Source organism: Rhamphochromis sp. 'chilingali', assembly GCF_963969265.1.
Source record: "Rhamphochromis sp. 'chilingali' genome assembly, chromosome: 16".
NCBI lineage: Eukaryota > Metazoa > Chordata > Actinopteri > Cichliformes > Cichlidae > Rhamphochromis > Rhamphochromis sp. 'chilingali'.
In genome coordinates this window covers 7,405,588-7,426,867 of record NC_137943.1, presented here as the reverse complement: position 1 = coordinate 7,426,867, position 21,280 = coordinate 7,405,588, and the positions used below count along the sequence as shown (strand labels likewise).

At 39.3% G+C, this 21,280-nt stretch overlaps 3 protein-coding genes across 4 annotated transcripts; 2 read left to right on the top strand and 1 right to left on the bottom strand.

Moving 5' to 3' along the window:
- Positions 1–179: 179 nt before the first annotated feature.
- abhd4 (abhydrolase domain containing 4, N-acyl phospholipase B) lies at positions 180–5,029 on the bottom strand. The gene is made up of 8 exons (XM_080861739.1): positions 4,497–5,029; positions 3,486–3,571; positions 3,269–3,373; positions 2,856–3,144; positions 1,377–1,558; positions 1,180–1,291; positions 888–1,074; positions 180–743 (listed from the first exon to the last, which is right to left on the bottom strand). Exons 1-8 carry the CDS (start codon positions 4,544–4,546, stop codon positions 654–656), a joined length of 1,101 nt encoding a protein of 366 aa, XP_080717865.1. The 5' UTR covers positions 4,547–5,029; the 3' UTR covers positions 180–653.
- A 39-nt stretch (positions 5,030–5,068) lies between these two features.
- Positions 5,069–8,295, top strand: dad1 (defender against cell death 1). Its single transcript, XM_080861746.1, has 3 exons — positions 5,069–5,381; positions 7,544–7,683; positions 8,081–8,295. Exons 1-2 carry the CDS (start codon positions 5,171–5,173, stop codon positions 7,672–7,674), a joined length of 342 nt encoding a protein of 113 aa, XP_080717872.1. The 5' UTR covers positions 5,069–5,170; the 3' UTR covers positions 7,675–7,683; positions 8,081–8,295.
- An 8,360-nt stretch (positions 8,296–16,655) lies between these two features.
- pigr (polymeric immunoglobulin receptor) lies at positions 16,656–20,956 on the top strand. Of its 2 annotated transcripts, none has more exons than XM_080861741.1 (8): positions 16,656–16,783; positions 17,412–17,756; positions 17,844–17,925; positions 18,109–18,335; positions 20,061–20,151; positions 20,238–20,326; positions 20,500–20,549; positions 20,661–20,956. In XM_080861741.1, the coding sequence occupies exons 1-8, from the start codon at positions 16,735–16,737 to the stop codon at positions 20,742–20,744; spliced, it is 1,017 nt and encodes a 338-aa protein (XP_080717867.1). In that variant the 5' UTR covers positions 16,656–16,734; the 3' UTR covers positions 20,745–20,956. The 2 variants fall into 2 exon arrangements, with proteins under 2 accessions (XP_080717867.1, XP_080717866.1); XM_080861740.1 differs by having other exon boundaries at positions 20,058–20,151.
- Positions 20,957–21,280: the final 324 nt, after the last annotated feature.

Below are 21,280 nucleotides of genomic sequence, written 5' to 3'. Positions count from 1 at the left end.
TGTAGCCTATCCCAGCATTCACTGGGTAGGTGGTGGGTACACCCCTGCCGTGAGGGAACAATGCTAACCGCTATACAGTGCCACTGATGGGCAAAACCCACTGACAGTATAAAACCTAAAAAATATGCCAGCTGTCACTGCCCCCTGCTGGTGGGGCAATAAAGTGCATCACTCGTAGGTAGTTTAAATAAGCTTTTACTGGTTTCATTTTACAAAATACAGCTGATTGATACATGAGGAAGACATTAAGAGCAGGGATTAAAGAAAAATTGTCAGGCACATATTGAAGTGTGAACCGGGAATCATGTGGCTGATGGGTAATAAATAACACATCCATAGCCGTGTGCGTGTTCCACTGAGTGTTAAAGGAATATGACAACCCAGTATATTTCGGCACTGGCAGTTCGGTTAATGCTCTTCATGAAAATGTCAAAAATAAATGTAAATAACACTAAAAACCCCTTCTAACAAATATAAGAGTTTTACTGGAATAATAATAACAACAACTTGTTACAATAATAATAATAATAAAGAAACTACAATCAAAATCATGGCATTTCAATATGCAAACCCACCCAGCATACTTCACATGCAAAAGTGCCGGTGTTAAGACCATCGCCACTTTTTCTTAACAAGTTCAGTCCAAAAACATGTCAGTTCACAGATTTACAAATATTTTCAACAACTCTGTTGAACTCCCCTGGTTGATCTGCGTACACGTGGTGGGAGGCTTCATTTATCAGCTGCAAAGAGGAGCAGATAGGAGCAGTCAGCAGGAATGTACAGCAAAGTTGATTTTAATTATATTAACATAACATTAAGCTGAATTAGACTCATATGCTTGTCTTTGTGTTTCTATGGATGCAAATGTGTGTGTCTCTACTTACCAGCACTCTGGTGTTGGAGTGGTTCCTAATCTGAGCCATTTTGTATCCGGATGAGCTGTCCACCCAGGACTGTGCTCCATACAGCAGAGTGACGGGCATGGAGGCGGGCAGCTGATGAACCCGATCCAGCATCGGCCTCTTAGCCCAACCCAAGGACTCCGTCATGGCCCTAAAACCCACCTCTCCACTTGGATGGAGGAAGAGAAAGAGAAGGTTGTCACTTCTCTCTAATCAGAATCGCATTTTTAATATGGAGGGGGGGGGGGGGGGGGGGGGGTGTTTCTTCACATACCTTGGTGTTTGTGCGTTACAGTGGTAGATGTACTGGGTCATGGTGTCGTCATCAAACAGATCTTCAAACTTCCTTTTGAAATCAGGACGGAATCTGTTCACCAAGCCCGGACCTGGATGCAGAACACGTAGTGAGAAGGAGGTCGCAACATTACGCGTGCCACAGCGCAGCAGCAGAACGATGTTCGCACTTCTTACCCAACGGTCCCGCTGCTCTAATCACAGCAAGTGGGTTGAAGAGGGTAACGACTGCTAGGATAGCCTTCACCCAGCGGGGAGGGGACGGCCTCTTCACCACATCTGTCCCCTGGCCCTGCTGGTTCTGGACCTTGGGTCGCTCCGGAAAACCCCAGGGATCTACCAGGATAAGGTGTGATACTCTGTGAAAAAGAAAGCAGAATATAATCACGATAACATACAGCACGATGTATTAGTATGAGTCGCCAGCTCATTTATAGAAAAAAGTCACGAGTTGGTAAAAATGAAACATTACAGTAGAAATAACTGATGGCTGAGACTGAAGCAACACAGTACAGTTTCAAGCTTTAACACAATAACAGGCTGTAAAAACAAAGGGAAGCTGATGAGGCTGGTGATAGTTTTCACATTACAGACAGTAACGTGACCCGCTGTTAGCACAACAAATATTAGTCAGTGCAGATTTAAGCTTAATTTGCTAAAAAAAATAAATGTCATTTATATTGATGTCTGACATAGTGGGTTATCCAGGTGGAGGCATTCATCACAAAGAGGACACACTGTGACTATAAATTGATGGACATGGTCGACAGAGTGTTGGATGGTTGCTTAATTGACACTAAACGCCCAAAGCCTGCCCAGAAAATATCCCCAACATCATTAGAACACCAGCAGCAGCCTGAACTTCTGACACAAAGGAGAACGACCCCAAGCTTTCATGTTGTTTATGTCAGATTCTGACCCTAACACCGAATCTCAACAAACAATTTTCCCGTCTTTTATCCTGTCCAATTTTGGTGAGCCTGTGTGAAGATGCTCTTCTGGATATTTTGTAACAACTGCTTATTTAGTTACTGTGACCTTCCAACAACTCAAAGCAGTCTGGCCGTTCTCCTCTGACCTCTGGCATCAACGAGGCATTTTCTCCCAGAGAAGTGCCGCTCGCTGGATATTCTCTCTTTTTTGGACCATTCTCTGTTAACCCCAGAGGAAAAAAATTCCCAGAAGTAGCTTTATCTAATAAATTTACTGCTGCCAATTTGGACCAACCATGCCACATTCAAAGTCACTTAAATCATCTTTCTTTGCCATTTTGAGGTTCCGCGCATTATCTTGACCACGTCTGCATACCTGAATGCGGTGATTTGCTGCCATGTGATTGGCTCATTAGAGTTCTATTAACAAGAAGCTGAAGAGGTGTACCTAATAAAGTGGACAGTCAGATTATACTTTGGAAACTGTTGCTTTCTTGAGGACAGTAATATAAGATGATTTGTATACTGTTCATATCTATACAGTACCATTAAGCTACATCCAGCCTTTAATAACATAACAGGTTTATTATGTTGCTATGGCCACGCCTGGTTAATATTCAACATGACACATGTGACGCACGTAATTCAAATACTAGTGACTAATGTAAGCCACAGGTAATTCTGACCACAGATGATGGACTGCGTATTTCATCAGCTTTCTTACCTAGATGGATACTGAATGGCATACGAGGTTGCCAGGTAACCCCCCAGGCTGTGTCCCAGCAGAATCATGTTCTCCAGGCCTACAGACTGCCTCCACTGTTCAATGGAGTCCACAAACTGCTCCTCTGCCTCGGCAGCATCTGAAGGGAAGGGAGGCCTGGAACTCCTGCCAAAACCAAGGAGGTCAAACGCGTAGACGGGCCTTGACCGGCTCAGGGCGTCTAGGTTCCTGATCCACAGACCCACCCCTCCTCCAAAGCCATGAACCATTACCAGTGGAGTCTTAGGCACTACAGGCAACACAGGAACAGGAAAGAATGATGTATTACGCCATTGTTATGACAATTCATACTTTACAGCTATGTCTGCTTATAATCAAACAAAGAATACGAAAAGGGGAGCTGAGATCTCTACCTTGTTCTACAGGTTTGCGAACCGCCTTGTTGGTGATGGTCAGAGTCCATATCCGGTACTGGTTTTGTAGGGTCACAAATCTGGCCCATAGATCATTCTGAATACCTGATGTTACCAGACAAGAAGGAATAAACATTAGGGTTAAAGTCTTAAACAAAAACAGTTATATATCATTTCCTGTTATGTAATCACCCAGCTAATATCAACATATCCTTACAGGCAAGAATCTTAGATTCAGTTGTCTTCAAAAGGGACATGGAGGTAGGGCGCCAGGAAGGCCACCAGCTCCAAGCTGAACTTGTCCTGACGAGGACAGAATGAGAGAAAGACATTTGAAGAATGAAGGGATATTAGATAGTGGAGTAGAAACACAATACAAATTCCTCCGATGCAAAACCAAGCAAGTAAAATCAATGTTATCACTATTTGAAATGCAAATAATGTTGCATATATAATGCACTTGACACTTGAGTGGTACAGAGCCAGAGCCGAGAGTCACGTTTCATCATGCTGTTAATCAAAGTCAGACTTGTAGGACTGATGGTGGTGGGGTAAATCCTGGTTACCTCCATTCTCATTAGCATTCATTTTTAGAATAATAGATTTTTTTTTTCTACACTGAGGTACAAAAAGAACAGGATCGCGTTTCTGCTTCTGTCATCATTACATCAGGTACATCCCAGGAGCTTTTCACCTATTCACCAAAGCAGTTTATCTTTGCTGAGTCATTTTGATAAGTCACACTCACCCCTGTTCCTCCTTTTTTTGTTGTCAGCCAATAACAAGTAGAACGCACCTGTTAGCCAAGAGTGCAGGTGACACTCCAATAGAGTCCTACCTACCTTATGATTACCTTATTAGACCTACCTTCACAAGTCAACAGTAGACTACACTTACCATCATTTTACTATAACTTTGTATGTCTTTGTTACTTAAAGCTAACTGTTAAATAACTTTCTGCCATACTAGTATTTGCCTTTATGTTTCCAAGAGTAATTTCACACAGAACGTGCCAAAGACCATGGCAACATCTACATTTTACATTAAAAGAAGCTAGAGACCGATTCACAAACAATGACACAGCACAGTCTTACAGTTCATCCCGCCCAGAGCCCAAAACGCGTCTGAATACAGCGAGTCTTCCGAGATTTAAGTAACATTTGATTAAAGGCGACTAGCAGCGTTTTGTGAATGGTTGTATTCGGCTGCATTAAGCTAAGTTACTTACTCTGTTTCACAATCGTTCTGCACAGGTGCGATGGTCGCAGGGTTATCCATTGGTGGGCATATTCCGGTGACTACATTCAGTCTGATCACGTTTGATAACACGCTCTGTCTCCTCTGCTTTCAAGTTACACTCAGCTGCTGTATGCTAATTTCTAATGTTTTGTAACAAGTACATTCCTACGTCAGCTGATCAAACACAAAGATCGTCTCTCGAAATGATGCAAGAACTGTACGAAAAAAAAGTCACACGTTCGGGGGTTGCGATTAGGGGTGGGTTTTAATAGTATAAATACCAATACTACGGTTGGTACTGATACTCTCAATATTTCTACTTTCAGCCTCCATATCCTTTCATCTTTTTCTTCATTTTTCTTTTTGCTATTATCTACTGTGCTGACCACCACACAGCCTGAGGTCACAAATTAAGCCATAAAAAGAGAGAAATAACAACTTAATATCGTTGCAACTCAAGATAGCAGCAGAGAAAATCATCTGTCTTATTTTTACATCTCCGTGCTCTACTCTGTGGCTTTTCGTTCCGATTTGGTCGGAACGTATAACGTGCAACACCACGTCCGTTTCCGGTTTATTGGGACACGTCACTTATTCGACCGAGGAAAAGGTTTCGTGCAACAAAATCCTGAGTAATTTTCTGCTAATTAGACGGCCAAAATCATGTCGAACTCAGTGATATCTGTTATTTCTCGGTTTCTGGACGAGTACGGCACCACGACGCCCAACAAACTCAAAGTGGTGGACGCATATCTGCTGTACATCTTGTTAACTGGAGCCCTGCAGTTCCTCTACTGTCTCCTCGTCGGCACCTTTCCATTCAATAGCTTTCTCTCGGGCTTCATCTCTTGCGTGGGTGCTTTTATTCTCGCAGGTAAGTGTTTATTCGATTAAACGTGTCGCTGGTAATTTTATTTTATTTTTTACAAAAAGGGGTGATCCAGAACGTGCACTCAGGCACAAGTTAGCTATCTATGCTAAACTAGTAGCGTGACTTCAGTTAATATTAAAACGAAATGAATACACGTGTTTCCCGAGTAGCTCTCTGGGTGGCATTGGTTCATTATTTTCAAGGCTGCACAGATGCTTATTTTGCACCTAGAAAAATGTGCTTTAAGCAGTTTTCATACATTCCCGTATTCCTGAACCTTTCAGGACTGTCCACCGCAGGTGCATGGAAAGGCCATGGACTCAAAGACTAAATGTTAGATGGTCACACAGTGATTTGGACCATTGACTTGTAGGCTCTGCATATACAAGCCAAAATATTACGTTTGTCCTCTGCCATATGTATTTATTTTTTTTGGTAAAGCCAACAATCACCTTATTTGGATGATGGCATAGTGTGCCAAAATATTAGCCAACACTAGCAAGCTTGGTTCAAACTGTTAGCGTAAATAAGCACATTTTAATCAAGTAATAAAATATTAGAATTAAAAATATCAGAAATAAAAACAAACCACAAACCAAGTCTATTTTGAATAGGCTCGTTTGTCAGGTAATTCCATTAAAACAATAAAAGTTCATCTGTAATTGAGACAGTGTGTAGGGTTACGTTTAGTTGTATATGAGGACGTTTTTTCCTCCGACACTGTCGGCCCTTCAGGTGTGCAGAGATTTTGAATTGGTTTTCATACGTTTCTTATTAAAATGCTCAAGGTACCAAAAGCATAAACATGGTGGATTGTTTTATAATACAGATGGAGATTGGGGGGGGGGGGGGGAAATAACAATAACAAAAAAACCCCACTGTTTAGCTGCTGTGAAGGGGAACCCATGCATAGAAGCTAAAAAAGTTTTTTGTTCGGTGCTGTAAACTTTTTACCTCTTTGTCCTGAAAAGCTGATGCGGGCACCCATGTTTGTGAATGTGAAAACTCCAGAATGAAGCAATTTTATCAATTGAAAATCTTGTGAATGTGATAACTTGAGAACAAGTTGATGTAGGATTTTGAAATTCATTCCATTGGTGCATCTAGTAAGAGGCTGAGGGGTATCCCTGGCTGACAGCCAGCATTCTGTTTAAAAATAAAAAATAAAAAAATACAGTAAAATTCGGGATTTTAAGATGGGCATTGACTTGCTTTTGGAGCCAGCCTTAAGTGGCCATTAGTATCAATTCACTGATTTATGCTGTCGGCATTGGCATTTGTAATGGACGATAAATACAATTTTTGAAAATACTGATTGGAGAAACACCCTTCACCATGTTAGCTTCAAGCTGGATTGACCTGAGTGTAAAGAAGTAAATACATATGTACACCTAGCATATGTTAGTGGAAATTGTTTGTTTTGTCCATCTGGAAAAACATAAATACATAGGCTCATATATCTGTATATCTAGCCATTAGAAGATCTGCCGTTGCTGCAACCACCAGAGGTTTATGTTGGTGAACTCGAATTTCTTTTTCTGTCAGCTGCTAGTTGTTTGTGGCATTACAAACACACATGATGCCAACAAGAAGTTGCAGAGTGCCCTCTGGTCTACACACTATATAACATCAGTAATCATAACATGATTGAAGGGTGTTTCTCCTATCAGTACTTTATATCAGATTTTCATATATTGTCAGGTATGAAATCCAAAACCAATGGCTCTTCAAATGGCTACTAGAAGTCAGTAAATTAAGCCCATTGATAAATCGGTTGACCTTTACAACTCATGTTGGACATTAACAAGTATGAGAATTTAATTGGTTTATAAATGTGATGGAGGTGTGGTGTTTTTAGGATGACAAAAATGGAGAAATTATCAGTCTGCATTGACCAATCAGCTATTCAGTGAATTATTTCAGCTATACTGCGTAGTATCTGTGCTTCCTATTTCCATCTAAATGCAAAAACAGGTAACGAGCTGAAAATTTTGAAAAAATTAGGCTGTCTGACTTTTGGTGTTTAACTACTAAACAACTAACCCTAATATTAAAACTATTAAATTATCATGGGGAAAAAAAACTCCGCTGTAGCCCCACTGCAGTTGTGCATTGACAAGTGAAAGAGGTACATGCTGATACTTAATCCCTTGTTTGTTTTTCAGTGTGTCTTCGTATCCAGATCAACCCACAGAACAAAGGAGATTTTCTGTCCATCTCCCCAGAGAGAGCCTTCGCCGACTTCCTGTTCGCTCACACCGTCCTCCATCTCGTTGTGATGAATTTCATTGGCTGAGGCAAACATGTAAGTGCGTCTAAGTGTTCCACGATGAGAAACTGTAGAAATTGTACAAAATATCCAAACTAAATCTGCCATATGTGTCTGTGGATATTGAGTTGTTTTTGTCAGTGAAAAGTAAACAGATATATTGTCCTTCAGGTGCTCTGTCACATTAGACGTTATTGCCAGTTCGTCACTTCATTCTCTGTGGAACAGCACAGCAGATAGTACATGTGATGAGATGCTTCTCTGAGGACTACATGATGACACATATTGCTTTTGCTTTACTAGAAAATGGTGATATTGAATTTTTAGACTTGCTGCTGGCTGGGAAGGTCACAATGTGTCATTTCTTTTTTTGCTTTCATAACTTTGCTGTCTCACACAAACGCCGCGTTTTTTGTTTGTTTTTTTTCTACAGATCGCGACGAGAAGAAGTTATTAAACTCCCCGCTGATCTGGACTATCCCATCCTCACCGAATAAGTCGGATCTGGTCACATACGATGCAGTGCTATTTTTTTTTTTTTCTTTCTACTTTTATGGAAACATTTTTTATGTAAACATTTGTCCAGCATTCCCTTTTTTTGCACTGACACAAAGAAATAAAAACAACTGAAATGGTGGCCTTGTTAAACTGTGTGTGTGTGTGTGTGTGATATAATTTTTTTTTTATGTAATTAGATTTAACAAGTAGCTAGGTCTGTGATTGATAGCAAAAAGTGCTATGTTGATGCATTTCTGTAAACAAGTCTTGAGTCATGCCTCATTGCTTTATGTTGTGCTTGTTTTGTTACACTTTCTTACATTTCTTCTTTTCTTTTTTTTTCTTTTTTTTACAAGTGGCCTTGAGCAGTAGCTCTCCTGGCTTTGTGAAGCCCTTTCAAAGTTTTCCGTTGTTGGTTTTCCTTTTTCAAACCGCTTAACACTGACCTATGAATCATTCAAGCATAAAAAGGCACCTAACTCAAGGGATGAGGCACCATTGTCTGCAGGTAATACAGAACAGAGAACCACTTTTAAAGTGTATCTTTAGGCATTTGTTATTAGCAGCCTGTTGCAAAACACAATTTGTTCCAATTTCTTCAGTAGAATCTACTAAGAAATGCAGAAGAAAACTTTGACAGGCATAAAATTGTATTTTTGCTCCAACGAGGTGATTATCAAAGCGGCATTAAGCAATAGCTTGGTATATCTCAGCATGGTGCGCAGTGTGTCCTTAAAATATGTATTGAAATTGGACAGGTGGAAGACAAAAGCTTTTCCTGCCTGCCTCTTCTATCTACAGCAAATGAACTGTATCTGAAAATCATGTCTTTAAGAAATAGGAAAAAATTCAGGAAAGACCTGACATAGGATATGAGAGATGTCTCCTCAGCACACCTACAGTTTACTGAAGCCTCATCACAAATATTTTAAAGGGAAAGGCTGAGGTGTACCAATTACACAAGAACTGGGCTGTAAACAGGTCCTGTGGTCAGTATGTATGTGTGGGAGTGTCTACAGCCATCTGTAAAACACAATGGAGGCTATGCCATGGTTTGATGGTGGAATTCCAGCCAGATGTGTTGGGGATCTTGTCAAACTTGATGGTATTATGAATGCTGGAAAATACCATTAGATTTTGATTCACCATCTAATACCATCTGGAATGTGTCTGATTGGGAACACTTCATTCTTCACTCATCACAAACACGCTGTCAGTGCGCTACAGCATATCTGGATGGAAAAACACGTAATGGAACACCGTGAGGCATGGATCGGCCTCCCAAGAGCCCAGACCTAAATGTTATTGAAGCGGTGTTAGAGCATTTTGACAGACACCAGAACAAAAGGCAGTCAACATCCAAAGAAAAGCTTTGAATGGCCTTCAAGAAGCCCGGAGAACTGCTAGATGAAAGCTTGCCCGAGAGAGTTCAGGCTGTGTTGCAGAATAAAGGTGGTCATACTAAATATTGACTTTAAAGCTTGTTAGGATTATACAAGGCCCTTATTTGCATTATGTGCTGTATTTTCGTATGTATTTACACATGCTTCCTATTTCTCATTTTCCTTGCAAAATATAAAGAAATTAGTGATGACTCCACACTTTTGCACAGCACTATATATCTGTGCACCCCCCCCCCCCCCCCCCCCCCCCCCCCCCCCCTCTTCTGCAGCTTCTCATAAAAAGTAGTACTGTCCAAATCTGGCTTTTCAAATTACCATTTAGTGCTAGTTATTGCAAAGAGAAATCCTTTCTTCTTTTCAAGGATAGCAGGGAAGAAAACTCTACATCCAAATGGTTGTGGCAAAGGACTCCAGGCTCAGTGGTGGAACTCACATCTTTAGAAGTTGTGCATTTCCATTTTATGCCACAGTCCAAAATGTCTCTTTTTCTTCCCCTCGCTTTTTTTTCTTTCTAACTTCGGGATCTAAGCTTAAGCATATTCAGTTCTACATAAAGAAATGCATACTGTATTAATGTGCCAAGTCTCAGTTTTAATTGGAGTGGATTTACGGCAGTATTGAAAAAGTCTTCCATAAAAATGCAGCAATTTTTACTGCAGAATTTAGGGGTCTGAGAATAATTGCAGAGATCCAAATCCAAAGTGATATTTAATAATTCTTATTGAAAAGCATGTGGTGAATGACTGCTTTAAGTCTTAGATATCTGCAGACACTTTGTGTTTTCCCTGGAGATGCCCTCACAGACCTTTACTGCAGACACCTGGGGTTCTCTCCACCTTTTCTCTGCCTTCACTTTTCAAGGTACAATGCATCCAAGTGTCCAATTACCTTTAAACAGCGACACTAGAAGGACCATAACTCCCACACAATCCTTTCAATGTTGAAGTGAATCTATTAGGATTAGTATTTCTTACACTACATTTAATTCTAAGTGTCACAACCTGGGCTCTGTAGGCTCAGTGTCAAAGTAGGCCTTACACGAGTGCAAGGACCAAGGTTTCCCAGCAGAAGATTGCACTGAAACAAGATAAGCAGTTAATCGTCTTGTTGTCACTGTGGCTTACATGATATTTATTTATACATGTAAGCCACATTTATATCATAGCCCTTGATATTTATACATAGGACTATTTATTTCGCTCAGAATACTTAAGATACTTTTTCTCATGTCCATTTTTAATGTAGGTCCTGGTAAAATCTGTTTTCACTTGGAAGAGAATATTCCCCACCACTCCGCACTTTGCAGATATTATTCTGTTATTCCCACAGACTGCATAATTTCTTTCTTCCAAGTCGAAGGCAGAGGAACTTGCATTTCCCTGCTGCCCTATTTCTGCTAAGAGAGGGCAAAGCGAGAACATTACCCCCAGAGCAAAGAGAGGGTTTGCTTCTATTACTTGTTCTGGGAGAAGTGATTGAGTCAAACACATTCCTACCAAAATTGCTTTAAACTGTGCAGAGCCAATATAGGCTTACATTTGTCACAGAAAACACTGACCCGAGGGTACATTTCAGCTAGTTTGGTCTTGGCGTGTGAGTTTGTGGGGGTGTTTGAACTGGAAATGAAACCCCCTCCTGGTGCATGCAGAGATGAAAAATAGAATCGAGTACATCAGGCCATGTTTCAGAAACCTTAAAGGTCAGATCTGAGTTTCTTCCTGTGCTGACTTTATGACAAGCAGTTAGGCAGTCCATCTACCTGTCTCTACATATTAAATATAAATGTGTCATCATTCTCTCATTATAGGACCTGTCATGGGTACAGGGCAGGTAAAGGTTACTGGAAGATAAACAGTCCCTGGTGGAATTAAAGATACAAGCAGCAGTGATCCTCATGTGACCAATGTGGAACATTATAAATGCACAAAGAATACTGCTGTATAACATGTATAGAATACAGTGCATACATCATGCATATCAGTTCATGTTTATCTAATAATGTTGACTTCCTGTTGTCACTTGATGGGGCTTTGATTGTGACTGTGACTCAATTTTGGTTTGATAAGAGCTGGACTTTTCACATTGAGTGAGACGTTCCTGTGTTGTGATTGAACATCTAAATTCATCACGCTGCAACCTAATGAAACTCTTATGAAATACTTTTTATAATGAAAGCGTTGCAATTCAGCATTAAACAGGTCTTTAGACTGAGTGAACATGATAAGTCACATAAATACTCTCAGATTGAGTTGAAATTTCGTACATTTTAAGTATGTATACTAGCTGTTGCTACAACAATCACTCGGCATGCAGATATGTTCAGGTTGGGACTCTTATCGCGCATGACATCTGGAGTAGACTAGAAAGCCTGCATGTGAACTGAAATACAGTGTTACAGTGTGAAAAATATCACCAGTAGGTGTAAGTAGGTTGAAAACTGCAGTCAACTGAATTTTGTTTTTTCCCCCCTCCTAATTCAAGTGCATAATCCTAGCTACAGTGGCTGTTGTAAGACAAACAACTCTGGCCACCATTCATCTGTAGTGAGTGTAGGCTGTCAGTCCACTGTTTACTTCAGCTGTCAATATGCGTCGGCATCTATTTACTTTGTGAAAGGAGTCCAAAATGAATCATTCAGACAGTTACTCTGTCTGAATGATAACAGAGTAACTGAGTTGCTGAGGATTTCTTAAACTTCAGTCAGTAAACGCTGATGATTAGCTGCAGTTAGCTGGCGGTAGTAAAACTGTCTTTGAAGTGCATCTAAGATTGCTGCACACTTAATGAGACACAGTGTGAGAATGTGATCAAACTATTTATCACAGGTAAAGTGTGAATTTTAGGGATTAACATTAGCTGACATAAGCACCTGTTGTTATTGTTTACCCAGCTTGTTGTCAGCTGCCTAAAGACGGGAAGGTTTTGCATCTAATCTGCTGACATTGTTTGTGAAAATGTCTGGAATAAATGAGTATGTTTATGCAAATTTTGATGTGTTGGACTCCTGACTTACGTTTAGGAAATGAGGATTGAGGTGGAAGGAGGAAGAGGAAAATGTTTTATCAGTTGCATGGTCTCTTTCCTTCGTATCTTTGCTTCTTTGGTGAAAGTGACCCCTTCCCTGACAATAAAACATCGGTATGATCCTTCATAAGTCTGAACTCTGAAGATGTAGACACAAATTAAAAATTATCCCCATGCCACACAAATGCCTACAAGTTATATTCTCCTCTTCCTGTGGCATACTACATATGTGGCCACATACATTAAACCTGATTAGGTGGAACAGCTATGTCTATCTTGGCTACTGTATTTAAGATGGCAGGGCAACATGGCAGCTTCCAGAAATCTGCGCCTACTATGTATTTTGAATACATCAACTTGTTGGTAGACGTAACTAAATACTAATGATTACTGTGCAATGTTACTATGTGACTGTCAAATACACTCAAAAAACTACTTACTGTATCTTTAAAGATTTTTTATGTGTCCATATTTTTCAGAATTTCATAAGATAAGATAAAATAACCTTTATTAGTCCCACACGTGGGAAATTTGTTTTGTCACAGCAGGAAGTGGACAGTGCAAAGTTATGAAGCAAAAATTAGAATACAATAAATATAAATGCAGTACACAACTGTACAGAATAGAATAAAATAAAATACTATATGCAGTAGAATAAAATAGAATAAAATATACAATAAGATAAAAATAGAATACGAATGCTATATACAACTGAGTAAAAATACAACGATGCCAGAAAAGATTATTGCACTTAGTGTTATTGCACATGTGTGGATGTGTGTGTTCATGCATACTATATTTTGGTAATTGGTAATACTCATGTCATTTTAATCTTAATCCATAGGGTTTTAGAAGCTATGTGTGTTTATGGGAATATTCCAGAATGCAATTGCATTTCTGGTGGCAGACACCAGTATGGGACAAGAGGGCCTTGCTTGCAGTCTTCACACTAATTCATCCCAAAGGTGTTCTGTCTGGTTGAGGTCAGGACTGTGCAGGCCTGTCAAATGATTCCATACCAAACTCGGTCATACATGTCTTTATGGACCCTGCTTGGTTCGTGCACCATCCCCAAACTGTTCCCACTAAGTTGGTAGAAAGAAAATTTTCACAACATCTTGCCGAAATATGAACAGTTCATTTTTGTAACTGTGGCCGAGTCAAACTGACCCCTCACCACCACACACACACACCTTAATCCCCATTCCACTAAACTTTACACTTGGCAGTCAAAACACTTGTGAAATGACCGGACCCACACAATGTACAATTGATGTGGTTTAAGCTTTATTTTTGACCACAAGCACTCTTTTTAGGTTTGGCACTGTCTTGTAGCCCGGAGCCAGCTCTCTCTGTGCCTTCCTCCACTACATATTCTCTCCTCGCCAGTCTCCTCCATCACTATAAAGGGGAGAACGTCCACAGCTGGACTGGCCATCGGGCATACCGGGCAAATGCCCGGTGATTTTTCATTTTTACGGGCCGATGTTTTTTGTTTTTTGTTTGTTTGTTTTTTGTAATGGTATAAACAATGAAAGGTGGTGGATTGGCCAATTGGTCATGATCGCCTCTGGGCTGGACGATGAGGTAGAACTTTAAAGTTCCGCATTGAGATGAAAAGGAACGCGATTTGTCCCGAACTTCAGCTAGAAGTACATTATTGAGATCCTAAATTAATTCCAGCTGTTATCTACTCGAGCACTTTAGACCACTATTATCTGGATGACTAAAATCATAGGCTCATTGTACTTTGAATACTTGGTTCTATTGTGGAAATTTTAAATAACCTGCAAACACCCCCAGCGAGCGTTTTGAAGTGGTTTAATAACATATTTCAATATGGAGAGAATCATCCCAGCCAAAAACTAGGATGATCTCTGAAATTTGGCCTCTGCCCTCACATCTCACACAGACACTCTCAAAGAACATTGCACAACACATCACATATCCCTATACCTTCAGTCCAGCTCATCCTTGACCGCCTCCCACTCTAAGTTACGACCATCCGTCACCTCCCTTGAGCAGGGTGTCTGGAGATCTTCAAGTCTACAATGGGTCCACTGTGAAGGTGCAATAAAACCTGGGGCCCACTTGTGATAACATACAACTGGTGACAGGAGTGATCTTGCTATACTAAAGTAAGAAAGTGATATTGCTATTACTAATGTGATATGATTAAAGTCATATATCATGAATCATTATATTATAATGATTATGATTATGGCTATAGTATAATGACTATAATTATATTATATTATAATGCATTAATCATATATGATTAATGCATCAGAAAAGAAATCTGCCACAACAGTTCCTAACATGCAAACACACAAAAACTTCATTGTATAACACTACCAACAGCAATATTTCAGTAATTGTATGCAATCAATAAGACTGAGATTTAGTCTTTAAATAACCTTGGCCACTATTCAGTTGTAATGTTTTGTTATATAATACAAACTTTTACTAGTACATTTACACTTTACTCGAAAATGACTAAACCACATTTGAAGAGTAAATGTGTAGAAAACAATGTCATTTACAGTCTGCATTTTGAACCTGTCTAACAATCACACCACAAAGAATACCAGAGTCACAAAAATAAAGACAAGCATTAGGCATTATTACAGTATTCTGTTTTCATCTATATAAAAGCACAGCTGCTTACCATTTGACATATTATAAAGAGACATCATAAACATTAAAAGCAAAGTCAAAGATTTCAAATAATCTGAGAAAAGCTATTAAAATAAGTTTTCCTTTTATCAACATGCCCTCTTATCAAGTTCATCAGTCTGAAATTTCTTGTAAGATACAAAAAGACATACAGTCTGCCACAGTTTTCAAAGCAATACAAGGATATGGGTTAGGGATCTGAAAATAGTAACTTTGGGAAATGTTAGGTTTCATTTCTCCAGAAAGGTCAAACTGGGCAAAAAGTTGAGTTTCACTTCTGAGATCATCCCAAATCTTTCCAGGAAATAGATGACCATAAAAGGTTTTGTAGCAGAAGCAACAACAAAAGAGCAAGTGGGGCTTTAGGGATATCCTTCACAGAGCAAATTGAAAGGATTGGAATAATTGTTTGTTAATTCAGTGTCTGAGGGGGTTGTGCTTTGAAGCTTAATCCGACAAATGAAGACTGGACCATATCCAAGGTTTTCAGGCACCAGAATCAAGTAATTTCACTGCAGCCTGCCAAATGAATTCTCCCCAGCTATGGAAGGGAGAGGCTTAGTATGTGCCTGTCAGGGGGAATAACGTTATTGTAAAAATAAAAAGGCTAAGTATGTCATGTTTTAAGTTACAAGCCTAAACCTTGAATGACAGTCTCTTTAGGGGAAACAAAAATGTGCTGTTTAGTTAGACAATACGATTGATGATACCTTACATGGCTGGATGTTTTATGCAAAATCCATTTGCAGCTGGATCCAGAAAGCAAAATAGGACATGCAAGAACTAAACTGTGTAAAAATCATGTTTTGCTTTTATAGGTGTCGTGCATTCCTGCATATATGTAAAAAATATGAGTGAAACTTAATGCGCCGCCACCCAGATCACCTTTCGACATTGCCAAGATGATGTGGTTGTTTTCTCGTCTTTATGCTAGCACATACCTCATTACCTTTAGCTTTATTTAGAAAACTGCTATGATTGGGATTAAACTTCCCATCTCTCATCGCAACAAAGACAAAATATTAGAATTTGAATTTGAAAGGTGTATTGCGAAATAAAATGTATTTCTGAGAATTAAAAATGTTCCTCTTGCGATAAAAAAAAGAGCTACTAAAGTCCAATATGGAGTTTTTTTAAAATTGTTATATTCTACGCACATTATTGTGAATCAAAATCAAACATGAAAAATACCTATATACTTATATATAGGCTATACATGAGCTGAGAAACAAGGAGTAGGTTTCCTACAGAGAAGATAGATTTAACATCAGCATGACATTAATCTTATTCAAATTTTAGTGTTCACCACAGTAGGTGAACAGTGTCAATAAAATCTGCCTGGCATTTATGCAGTTAACATCTGGAGCATCTGGATCCAGCCAATTGTCACGTGACAAAGGGGAATTTGACACTCTGTGGAACCTGCAGTCTGTGTTTGCGCAGCAGAGAACACTTTCTTGTTAAGCATCAAACTTGAAGTGGAAACATGCCGCGACTTTTTATACTCACGCTCAGCCTGTTACCATGGATCCCAGGTATTCACTGTTACTGTGTGCATGTGAATAGAGAAGTCAGACAAAAAAGACTTTCAAGCTGTTTTCTGCTTCACATAATTGGAAAAAACAAAGATAATTTATGTCTGTGCCGCCTGTTCCTCACTTCTCTGCTGTGCTTTTAGCAAATACTCTTGCTAAAATGTATGATACTCCTTAGGCTTTGCTTCTCTTTGCAATTTTATGACTTTTCTGTTATTAATCGTTTGTTTAAGACAGACTAGAAGGTTGTTAAAAGCTTGCAAGGAGCCGGAGAGGGGTTTTGTGTTTTTGCAAATCTTCCAATCGTCTGTACAGTTTGCCCTTTAGCAAACAGTATGTTTGATGTTTATTTTGTCAGGCCTTCAAAAGCCTGTGTATTATAAAGGGATAATCCAATTTTGGAATGAGAAGTATGAAGAGGGAAGTTGAAGCAGGAAATGTGCTTCATAACAAAGGAAACTGAAGCGATAAATATGGTACAAGTGTTGCCAAAGGCTACATTTCCCCACATCTCATTTATAGATAACAGGTGTCCAATGTGAGCAACTGCTATATTAAGGTTGTGTCATAACTGAAAGTTTCATTTCAAATTGGTGTTTAACATTGAATGATCTCCACTTCTTATCAGTTGTTCCCTGCTGGGTGACCACTCAGAACGAGGTTAGTGTCCTGGAGGGTGGCTCCATCACTGTCCCGTGTCGATATGACCCTAAGTATGCTAACCATGTCAAGTACTGGTGTCGTGGGAGCATGAGAGAGTTCTGCACCAGCTTGGCTCGAACTGACGAGACCTCCTCGACCAATCCAAGTAAAGACAAAATGAGCATTTTTGACGACCCGGCCCAGGAGATGTTCACAGTGACCATGAACAACCTGAAAGAGACGGAGTCTGGGTGGTACTTGTGTGGTGTGGAATTAGGTAACGGGTGGAAGGCCGATGATGTTGCTTACACTAAAGTGAAAGTTATTCACGGTGAGTAATGGAGAAATATTAGGTTTGATAAACATTTCTTCACCCACAGTTTTAAAGAAGTTTGTTGCATTTTCATGATTTCTGCAGGTATGTCAGTCGAGAACGGCATGGTGAGTGGGGAAGAAGGAAGTAGTGTCACGGTTCAATGCCTTTACAGTGAAAGATTCAGGTATTTGGTTTTGCTTTGGAGGATTTTATCCACATTTTATCCTTTAAAACTCTTAGAACTGTCCTTAAAGAAGAACTGATCACACTTCAGTAAATGTGGGAATTTGTCCGGAAACTTCCACTGGTGTCAAACGCTGGTGGACAGTGAGCATTCACTGACTCCCCTGTGACTGCCTGCCAACAGAGAAAGTGAGAAGAAGTGGTGTCGGAGCGGAGGCTGGAGCTCCTGTCTGTCGGCGGGTTCTGAAGGGAGTTACGAAGATACTTCAGTGGCCATCAGCGATGACAGAACTGGGACTTTCACTGTAACCTTAAAGAAGCTGCAGATGAGAGATGCCGGCTGGTATTTATGTTCTGCAGGGCAGCAGCAAGTAGCTGTACAGGTTCAGGTCACACCACGCGCCTCTACTAGTAAGTTGATAAAGAGCCTTTCATTTTTTGGACATAAAATACATAACAAATTACACTTTTGAACTTCACTGTCTAACTGACTTGAAACTGTGAAGTTTAAGCTTCATTATGGATTTTCTGTGTGCTGATATCATCAAGGATGAATATTTTTTTCATCGCAGGGAGTTTAGAGTTATTCAACATCCTTATGTAAGACTTCCCTCTCTAGAAATGTACCCCGATATTTTTATTTCTGTTCAGCCAACATTTAAAAGATTTATGACACAAAAGTCATATGTAACACAGTCAGCGGTAAAAGAAATACAACTGACAGGAACCACACAGCTGACGGCATGCATTAAGAGGAAAAGAGAAACCTGTATTCAGATAAAAACCTTTTTATTTTCTCTCTGTGTTTCTATAAATATTAAGTGCTTCTCTCAAAATCAGCATGTGGTGCTGCTTCTCAGCAGAAGGTAACCTCATCTCCCTACAACTTAAAACACTCTGTTTAATAATGTATGCTGCCGTTGTAACACTGTGAATGCAATGATTGAAAGCAATTCTTTTCAGTTTTCCAACCTTACTTCGTTATTGAGCAGATTACACAAATGTCAGCTGGAGCCCATCCTTTCAAACCACCGCGTCACATCAAAATGAGTCATACTATGAGATCATTGCTATGTTGAAACGAGTATTTCTGAAGGCAATGCAGATCATGTTGAAAACAAATGCTCATTTCATCTGGTAGTGAGGTCTAGTTAGAGTGTGATTATTTATTCAGCACTAAACCTCAACATTATAATAATATTTATGTCAGTTATGTAAATCTCTTCTACTTTTATCACATGTACCATGTAATTTCTTAGTCATAATAATAACAAGACAAAATTATATATGACAATAAGTCTAAGTCATGATAGACTGTCGACTGTGTTATCCATGGTAACAGGTAACACAGTTGACATTTCTTTCATTTTAGTCCCTCGCTAACATGTCACCCCTAAAATGCAGCCTAGTGTTAATTTGAATAGCAAAACTTGACATTTAGCTAAATGACCAGGAAAAAAATAATTATGGAAATGGTTGATTTTTAAAAAAATTATTAAAAACAACCATGCCCTAATATAATATTTATCATTGCTCGAAGTGAATATTTGGTCGATACAGCCTGTAGACATGAAATTTCTCCCTAACTGTAGAATGAACTAAAATGCTAAACAGAGATTGTTTCATTATTGTGTGTCATTGGTTGCGAATGATTTTAACATACATACTGTCATTTTACAGCATTGTTTTAAGTTAAAGAAAACATACTAAGACCCTTCCCATTTTTCACAGTCCTTACATGCTCATTTTTAAAGGCATATTTACCATCTCTGTGTTCTTAGGTTAGAGGAAAAGCAACATTTCCAAGACAAATAAATGGTCATAGCTTATCATTTGGATAACCTATTAGCATTTTAAATCATGCATTTTAGGTATTTGCGTGATTGCTTGGCATTTTCTCCATGTCACCTTGCAGCTGCTGAATTGAGAAGAAGCAGCTTTAAAGATCAATATGTGTTTGTGACAGATGGCAGAAGCTCTCAAGTCTCTACTTGTTTGGGGGTATTGATTATTAAAAGTCACCTATCAACAATATTGATGTCAGGACGCTGCAAACACTCTTCACCTATCACAGCATATGTACAGAGTTGTTACAGTATTTTTTTAGCGCTACAATATCTTTACCTTCAATAGCAGAGCCTGTGACATCCCCACCTCCTCCGAGTCAGTCTGCTGTCTACCTCCCTCCACCCAAACCCATCACTAAGGAGTCCTGGAGCAGTCACCGGTAAACGTCAAGCACTTCTTTATCTTCACTTTAATGGATGTTGAAGGTGGGTTGTCTGCTCAGTCTGCTTTGTGCCTGCTTCCTAGTTACATGTTGGAGTCTGTAGCGGTGTGTTCGTCTCTCCTGCTCCTTGTGGGCTTGGCTGTATTGGCAAGAAAGTTGTGGATACTGCACAGTAAGGCAACTTCATATTCCTTTGAATTTTAAATTATGAAGTGTGTGTGTGTGTGTGTCTGTGCATGCATCGGCCACAAATCCTCTATATAGATTTATATGATATAAAAATGCATTAAATTTATCTGACTACTAATTTGCATTCATATTTGTTCATTCATATCATCTTTCTAGAGGAGGATTCTGAACTTAGACACTTTAAGGAGATGAAAGAGAGATTCTCTGTAAGCCCCCATTATCATGGCCATCTCTGATCTATTACATTCTTTAAGAAACACAATTATCAGGGATCGTTTTTAAATCAGATCACTCATTCTTCTTTCTGTCAACTACAGGATAATCCATCGGGCATGGGTGACCTGCAACATGTTCCTATTGCTTTCCATAACAAGGCTACCATGGACGTACGTGCTTACTAAGATCATTTTGTGAACTGTTAATTGTTACTGTTTGTAACTGAATGTAATTTTTCTATTAATTTTCCACACAAAACATATGGTCTTTGTTCCAGTATCTTTTTTACCATACCAAACCACGTCTGAACAGAGCTACATGTTCTGTTTCCTGCAATATACATTTGGGACATTATAGTCTTGTCTTGACTCAGTATTTTAGACTCAATAAAATAAATCAACAAAATACACGTGTATAATTATATGTGACTTTTTATTTATGTACCAGACTGTATGTGTTTATGCAACTTGTGACATTTTTGGAAAAGAGGGAATGATTTTTACTAATTATAGGGGTCATATGGCAAAGTTACTAGCTAGATAATCACACACAAATATCAACCAAGTTTAGCATTCAGATGGAAATGTAGGCATAAAACTTTCCTTTTTAGTTACACCTCAGTAGACCTAGAGTGCTTGGGGCTTCCCATGATGCACTGATGGTTTCTTCTTCACTAACTTACATGCCACTTTGCATTTAATCGTCATTATTAACCTCTGAC